The sequence below is a fragment of the Bipolaris victoriae genome, assembly GCF_000527765.1.
Source record: "Bipolaris victoriae FI3 unplaced genomic scaffold scaffold_225, whole genome shotgun sequence".
Classification (NCBI taxonomy): Eukaryota; Fungi; Ascomycota; class Dothideomycetes; order Pleosporales; family Pleosporaceae; genus Bipolaris; species Bipolaris victoriae.
The window spans coordinates 2,781-10,992 of record NW_014575167.1 but is presented as its reverse complement, the minus strand read 5'-3'; the positions used below and the strand labels follow the sequence as shown (position 1 = coordinate 10,992).

At 48.6% G+C, this 8,212-nt stretch overlaps 1 protein-coding gene across 1 annotated transcript; it reads left to right on the top strand.

Annotated features, from left to right (window-relative positions):
• Positions 1–770: 770 nt before the first annotated feature.
• COCVIDRAFT_31971 (hypothetical protein) lies at positions 771–7,967 on the top strand (the record flags this gene model as incomplete). The annotated part of the gene is made up of 5 exons (XM_014694741.1): positions 771–954; positions 1,008–1,951; positions 2,048–5,208; positions 5,258–7,052; positions 7,113–7,967. The coding sequence occupies 5 exons, from the start codon at positions 771–773 to the stop codon at positions 7,965–7,967; spliced, it is 6,939 nt and encodes a 2,312-aa protein (XP_014550227.1).
• Positions 7,968–8,212: the final 245 nt, after the last annotated feature.

Genomic DNA, 8,212 nt, shown 5'->3' with positions numbered 1-8,212 from the left:
GTTTACAGCTATTTTCTTCTATTAGTATCTACTAAATTCCTTCTATGCTGATTAAATCTTTTAGAAAGGTACTGACTTTAAATATTCTAAAGAATAGAGGCGTGTTTGAGAACTCGAGTCCGCTCCGCATGATCTAGCTTGCCGCCTTCTCACCGGAGCTCTCAGCTCCAAAGTTCGAAGGTGGCAACGCCGTGGCGCAAAGTCAGCTTACCATAGGACAGGCTAGGCGAGTTCTCTGAGCGAATATGTATAGCTGTACTTTGGCTGGACGTCAGCTGGAGGCTTGCGTACGGGCTAGTGTTTTCGGCACTTCACTAGGCGAATCTTCTAAACCAATATGTACATACGGGATTCGCCCGAGCCGTTATCCATGGGGCACATACATTGTGTTGCTATGCCTAATTGGGCCTCGCTCCATCAGCCTATCATCGAGATATCTAACTCACCCTGCGCTGTCTTCGTTTCAATTCTACCACGCGCGTAACGCTGGAACCGTCTCCAATCCACTTGGTTGGATTCAATCGTGGACCCTGACGCCACCGCTGTGGCGCAACAAGGAAGCAAATCTCCGCAAGGAACTGCCCGCATTGCCTTCACGATGCTAACTCGAATCCGAAAGGTCGAGGATAGCACTTCTTCAGGTCCAGGTTAAATATCTGGTTATAAAATCAGGTATGTGCCTCAGACACTTCCAGCAGAGACGAAAGTTCTCGAGTGACTTCCCAATCCAATTTCGTTTACTCTTGGCTTTTCTTGTACAGCAATTTAATATGCCTTTCCTTGGCTCCTCTCCAGACCTATCCCCTAGTGGGTCAGGCACACGATCCGAGTATGACGCATCTCAGAAATCTCAGCGTATTATCAAAGACGATGATTATGCTATCAAGATGCTTCATAACAGCAAAGAAAAGCCACTAAGCCAACAACTTGAGCCCATTGCTGTAGTAGGAATGGGTACGTGATGATATTCATGAATGGGTCGGTCACAATGCTGATATCTCTACTAGGATGTCACCTACCTGGCAATGTGCGGTCGGCATCGGACTTTTGGGATATGATGATGTCGAATAGGTCAGGGCAAACGCCCAAAGTTCCAAAGAGTCGATTCAATATCGACGCACACATCCATTCAAACAACGATCGGCCTGGTAGCTTCAACATGTTGGGAGGTTATTTTCTGGATGAAACCCTCCGTGAATTTGATCCTTCGTTCTTCGGGATAACTCCAATCGAAGCTATGTGGATGGACCCCCAACAACGTAAGTTGTTGGAGGTGGTATACGAGTCCCTCGAATCAGCTGGAGTTACACTTGAAGATATTGCAGGAACGAACACAGCAGTATTTGCAGCTTGCTTCGCAGCTGACTTCCAACAAATGTGCTTCAAGGAGCCTGCTTTTCGCCATTCTCTTGCCGCTACCGGTGTCGATCCAGGAATTCTGAGTAATCGAATCAGCCATGTCTTTAACTTGAGAGGACCATCTATCGTTGTTAATACCGCTTGCTCTTCTAGCGTGTACGCTTTGCACAACGCTTCTAACGCTCTAAGAAATGGCGAGTGTGTCGCTGCAATCGTTGCTGGCGTGAATCTAGTCTTGGCTGTCGATCAGCACATGAACACCGCGAAGCTTGGTGTGCTATCACCAACCTCAACGTGTCATACCTTCGATGAATCCGCAGATGGCTATGGTCGCGCTGAAGGAGTTGGATCGGTATATCTCAAACGCCTCAGTGATGCCATTCGTGATGGCGATCCCATCCGCGGCGTCATTCGATCAAGCGCCACCAACAACAATGGGCGCGTGCCTGCTGTTGGCATTACACATCCCAATCTAGAAGGACAAGCTGAAGTCATATCTGCAGCTTATAATCGTGGAGGCGACCTTGATCCGCGATTGACGGGATACTTCGAATGTCACGGCACAGGCACAGCTGTTGGTGACCCGCTTGAAGTACGCGCTGTGTCTCTTGCTATGAACCAATTCAGGCAGCAAATTGACGAGCCTCTAATGATCGGGGCTGTCAAGACTAATATTGGGCATAGCTAGGCAGCTTCAGGGCTGTCTGCATTGATCAAAGGCATTTTGACTGTAGAGAGAGGCATGATACCACCCACACACGGTCTTGTAAAGCCGAATCCTGCCATTCAATGGAAAGAATGGAAGGTCACAGTACCAATGGTACCCTCGCCATTCCCAACCTTGTCTCTCAAGCGAGTCAGCATCAACTCTTTCGGTTATGGAGGAACCAATGCACATGTTGTCGTTGAGAGCGCAGACTCTCTCCTCGTGGAGAAGCAATCCTACAAGTATTTTACCAATACTGGGAAAACAAAAAAATCACCAAGAGGAGCGTTCAATCGTAGTCGGGCCCACCTTCTTCTTTTTTCGGCTCATGACAAGTCAGCGCTGCAGAGAAATTTCGCTGCTCATAGCGAAGTTGCCCAGAACTACGAGCTCTTAGACTTGGCTTATACGTTAGGCAACCGACGTACAGAATTTGCTAGCCGTGGTTACACAGTTGTCAGTCTGACGACACAACGTAAGACCAATTTGGGCGACTTGGTCGCTGCCGAAAACAAGAAAACATCAGCGGTCGGCTTTGTCTTCACAGGACAAGGCGCACAATGGGCCCGCATGGGCGCGGAACTAATGACCTATTACCCAAGTTTTCTCCACAGCATTCGAATGCTGGACATGGCTTTGGACGAACTTGTAGACGCGCCAGATTGGACTATTGAGGACACCCTTCTCCTTCCGGATGACATTTCCCCAGTCGGTGAAGCCGAATATGCCCAGCCGCTCACTACAGCTGTCCAGATCGCTCTCGTACAGCTGCTTAGGCTCTGGAATATCATTCCTACAGTCACAGTGGGCCATTCGTCAGGTGAGATTGCGGCCGCTTATGCTGCCGGATATATCTCTGCCTCGCAAGCGATTGTATTTGCGTACTACCGCGGACTTGTCGTTCGAGACGTCAGCAATGAAGGCGCGATGCTTGCTGTTGGCCTCGGTGCTGAAGCAGTTGAGCCGTACCTGGTCGAATCGAGGGGCAAGGTCCTTGTGGCCTGCCACAACTCCCCAGCTGGGGTCACTCTATCGGGAGACGCCCCTACAATTGTTGAGCTTGAGAAGAAGCTTAGTGCAGACAATGTGTTTGCGCGACAAGTGAAGACAGGAGGCAAGGCGTACCACTCTCATCACATGGAGCCCGTTTCAATGAAGTATGAGGACCTCATTCGTCGCGCTAGAGAAACGTCTATGCAATTGGACATTCCGCTCAGTACCAGCGCTAAGATGGTATCTTCCGTCACAAGCAGTGTACTTTCAAAAGATGCAATTTTGGACGAAGTCTATTTCAGCAAGAACCTAAGGGAGCCCGTACGTTTCAATCAAGCTGTGCAGTCAATTTTTACCGACGCGATATTTGCGGATGTCAACACATTGATTGAGATTGGTCCACACAGTGCTATGGCCGGGCCAATCCGTCAGATCAAGGCGGCTTTGGGTCTATCTCAGCTGGAGTATCTGCCGTCCTTGCTCCGTGGTCAAGATTCTGCGTCGCAGATGTTGAAGCTTGCAGGAGAGCTTTTCTTGCGAGATTATCCTCTAGATATTGCAACGATCACCGCGGAGGAGAAATCTAGCACGAATGGTAAAATCGACTTCAACCACGGTCACCTGATAGTCGACCTTCCGCCTTATCAATGGGCCAAGAAAGAGTATTGGGCTGAAGCGCGACACAGTGACGAGCTTCGTAATTCAGAGTATCCACGTCATGATCTTCTCGGCTCCATGCTCTCAGGGGGGTCCTTATCAGAACCAACATGGCGCAACGTGCTTCGCATTCGGGATGTGCCATGGCTAGTAGACCACTCCTTGGGCGGGGAGGCAGTTTTTCCAGCTGCTGCATATTTCTCAATGGCCATGGAAGCAATAACACAGCTTATTGAGACTCGTGGTGAAAACATTCACATCGCCAACTACACCCTCCGGGATGTGACGATCAAAAAAGCCCTAGTCACTCCAGACGATGATATCGGTATCGAGGTACTATTTAGCATGCGACGCTCAAACCATCTAGAAGACGAGGGGCAATGCACTTGGTGGGACTTCAACGTGTCTTCCGTCAATCAAGATGGGCAGACAAACGATCACATGAGTGGCAGCATCGCAATCAATGCACGCACAGAGCGTCCCGAACCAAAGCCATCCCGTCATCTTCCCCAGCGAGCGTCTGGGAGAGAATGGAATCGAGCACTGCGCTCGGTAGGATTCAATTACGGTCCAAAATTCGCTGACATGACCGACATTGAGTTCAATGGCGTTGACCTCATCTGCCAGAGCAAGACGCAAGTCAAAAAGGTGGCTGGAAACATGATGGGCGAATCTCGTCATGTAATTCACCCGGGGACCGTTGATTCATGCCTCCAATTGATGATTGCGAGTATCTTTGCTGGAAGAACACAAGCAATGTCTGCAGCGGTTGCACCCACTCAGGTAGACGAGGTTTCTATCTGGCCACCCACAAAGGACCAGCTGGGTAGAGCATTCGTAACTGCCTGGACAGACGAGCGCGGATTGCGATCGGTTGTCTGTAGTAACCAGCTGGTAGCAAACAACGGTCAAGTCTTGATGGAGATGAGCAATATTCGCGGCACTCTTTACGAGGCAGCTGTTCCGCAGTCATCCATGGCTAGTATGAAGTCAATGCCCTATGGTAAGATGACATGGAAGGTCGATATTGATTCGCTGAGAACCATTGAGAGTGTGGAGAAGTGTATCGAACTTGCTCATTTCAAGGATCCTACTGCCAAAATACTGGATGCTACGGGGTCTTTACACCTAAATGCTTTGGGAAAATTCCCAGAACTGGACTACACAGCCATCATGCCCGATGCTGACGCCAAAAGAAATGAAATCAGTCACTTCAAGAATGCTAAGGTTGTCACAGCTAATGCCAGTACTAGTCTTCTTGATCAAGGCTTCCAAAGATCGGCATATCGCGCAGTCATCGCTCTAAAAGACAATGCCAGTATTCATGAGCTTTCTCAAATGCTCTCTCCAGATGGCAAGCTTCTCTTGGAGTTGGAAGATGGTGTGGTGGTCAATCAGATAAGCCCACCGAAGAATGAAGAGAAGGCATCAAAGGGGACCGTGCAAATAGTCCACCTTGAGACCGACACAACCATACTGGAAACAATGCAAAGGTATGTTCTCAATATTTTTCACACTTACTGCCCTTTCTAACCTCAACAGATCTCTTGCTCAACTAGGCTACGCCTCCACATCTATAGCACTTACCAGTATCGAAGATGTTGGCGCTCACGTCATTGTGCTGGACCTGTCGAAATCCATGCTTGCCAATTTGACACAGCCCGAGTTTGAGGCTATTCAAAAGGTTCTCAATTCGGCCCAAACACTGCTGTGGGCTACTTCTGGAGGTCTCTTGGATGGGGTGATTCCAGAGGCAGGCATGGCAGCGGGTCTTTTGAGAGTCATTCGAGCTGAGCAAGCCAGCATCAATGTTGTAACTGTTGATTTCAACCCTGATAATACCACAACTGCTCAAGTTGCAGAAAGGGTTGCGGCAAACGTTGCTCGCCAGATTGAGGACCCCACTAGCATCGAGCACGAGTATTGCATTTCAGGTGGTCAGGCCTACATCAGTCGACTGGAACCGAACGAGGAAGTCAACGCTATCGAGACGCTTGACAAGCAAGGACCACAAGAAATCTTACTCAATCCGAATATGCGCCTCAAAGGCGATGTCCGATCAGGGCAATTGATCTTCAATTGCATTGATGAGCAGCCTACAGTCGCTTCCGACGCTGTCGAGGTAGCTGTGGCCATGACGGGCTTGAATAAGGAAGGTGTTCGGGCGATCAATGGGACTGATACCAACACAATCTTTAGTCATGAGATCGGCGGTATCGTTCAGCGTGTTGGCGATTCTATACAAGACTTTGATGTAGGCGATCGCGTCATTGGCTTCAGCTTTGATCACCTTAGCACTCACCAAGTGGTGCCTGCAAAAATGTTACAAAAGCTTCGGAAAGGAGAGTCAATACTAGAGATGGTTGGTTTACCTATGCCGTATACCACTGCACTCTATGGGTTGAAGACTTTGGCCGCTGTCCGGCGAGATGAAAGAGTTCTCATCCTCGAAGGCACCGCTCTTGTATCTCGGGCAGCTATTGAAGTTTTGCATCTGTTGGGTGCTATCCCATACGTTGCGACTTCAAGTCCAGAAGAAGCCGAATGTATCACTAAGCATTTCAAACTCGGCCGCGATCAGGTTTTCGCATCCGAGGAGGAGTTGCTTATTTTCCTGCACCGCTATAGCCATGGAACCAATTTAGACGTTGTCTTTAGCTCTGCGGCGACGTCCGAGACCACCGCTCGCGAAGCCTGGCGTACCATATCAGCATCCGGTCGCTTCGTTACCTATGGCAAGAAAAGCGCGCACAGGCGTACCGCCGTTGATCCGGTACCTTTCTCTCGAGGTTCCAGCTACTTTTCTTACGACATCGTTGATCTATACAAGCAAAATCCAGCGGTCGTGTCCAGTCTTCTCGCGGAAACAATCAAATTCTATCGCAAGGGCCACATTGTAGTCCCACAGAACCTCAAGGTCAGCAACATCGCGGAAGTAGATGAAGCAGTCAGTGAATTCCAGGACAATCTCCAAGCTAGCAAGACAGTGCTTGAGTATAAGCCCTCCAAAAGGCCTGTAAAAGTTCTGCGAGTTGCTACTCAATCCAAGCTTGACCCTGAAGGCACTTACTTGCTTGTCGGATGCTTGGGTGGACTCGGACGCAGCCTGACGATGTGGATGATGAAGAAAGGAGCTCGGAATTTCTGCTTCTTGTCCCGTTCGGGTGCCGACGCCTGGGATTCTGCTCAGCTGGTCAAAGATCTCGAGGCGGCTGGTGCGGTTACCAAGATTGTAAGAGGAGATGTCTCCGTTCGTGCAGACGTTCAACGAGCGGTTTCAGAGATATCTGCTCATCATCCGATTAAGGGAGTTGTTCATGCCGCTATGGTTCTCAGGGTGGGTTTTATAAAATGTTCTCGCTCTCAATCTTGGTGGTTTCTAACAAACATTTTACAGGACGGGGTCTTTGCCAAAATGGATTTCCAAGATTGGCAAATGTCCATCAAACCCAAGGTACACGGTGCAAGCAATCTCCAAGCTGTGCTCGGAAGCACCCCTCTCGACTTTTGGCTGATGACCAGTTCCGTGTCTGGAATTCTCGGAACACCAGGTCAAGCCAACTACGCAGCTGGTAATGCATACATGGATGCGCTCGCTAGCCACCGTCGCAGTCTTGGTTTGCCCGCTTGCGCTGCTATCATCCCTATGGTGCTTGGTGTCGGGGTTGTAGCTGAGAATACCAAACTCGAAGCATCACTGACCCGCAAGGGCATGTATGGTATTGATGAAGAGCACCTCTTACGATCCCTGGAACTCGCCATTGGTATGCAAAAGGCTGGTGAGAACAGCAATGCTATCGATCACTTGGTCATCGGTCTCGATCCTGCTATGCTCTCGCAAGCAGTCCAAGATGCCGGCAATGCCGAGCCCTTCTACATGGCCGATGAGCGCTTCCGCACCCTAGTTCACAATATGAGCGGCAGTACGGCGATGGGTGTCGATGCTGGTGCGAATGTTTTGGCTTCCATGCTCATGGCAGGCACGCCGACCGAAGCTGTACAGATGGCTCGTGATCATATCGTCAACAAATTGTCGCGCATGTTGTTACTTGACATTGATGTTTTCGAGAGCGACGGTCGTTCGATTGCGAGCTACGGTATTGACAGCATGATTGGTGCGGATTTACGCAACTGGATTTTCAAAGAATTTGCGATGGATATTCCATTCCAACAGCTTTTGAGCCCGGCGCTAACAACGGTAATGTTAGCATATCGAGTTTGTGTTAAGCATTGTATCTTAGAGCACAAGTAAAGAAATAATCGTATTCTTCTAATAACGAAATTAGAAGTATTTTACTTAACCTTTGATTCTTTAACTACTATATAGTAAATAAAAGTAAAAACATTTTAAAGTCTAATTATTGAATCTTGAATAAAACATAATTGAATAAGCAAATAATTCTTTATAGTATATATTATAAGATTATAACGTGTCTTATAGATTCGTCTATTATATAGGTTTGTGCATTACATTTGCTAATACCCTACCAAAACACC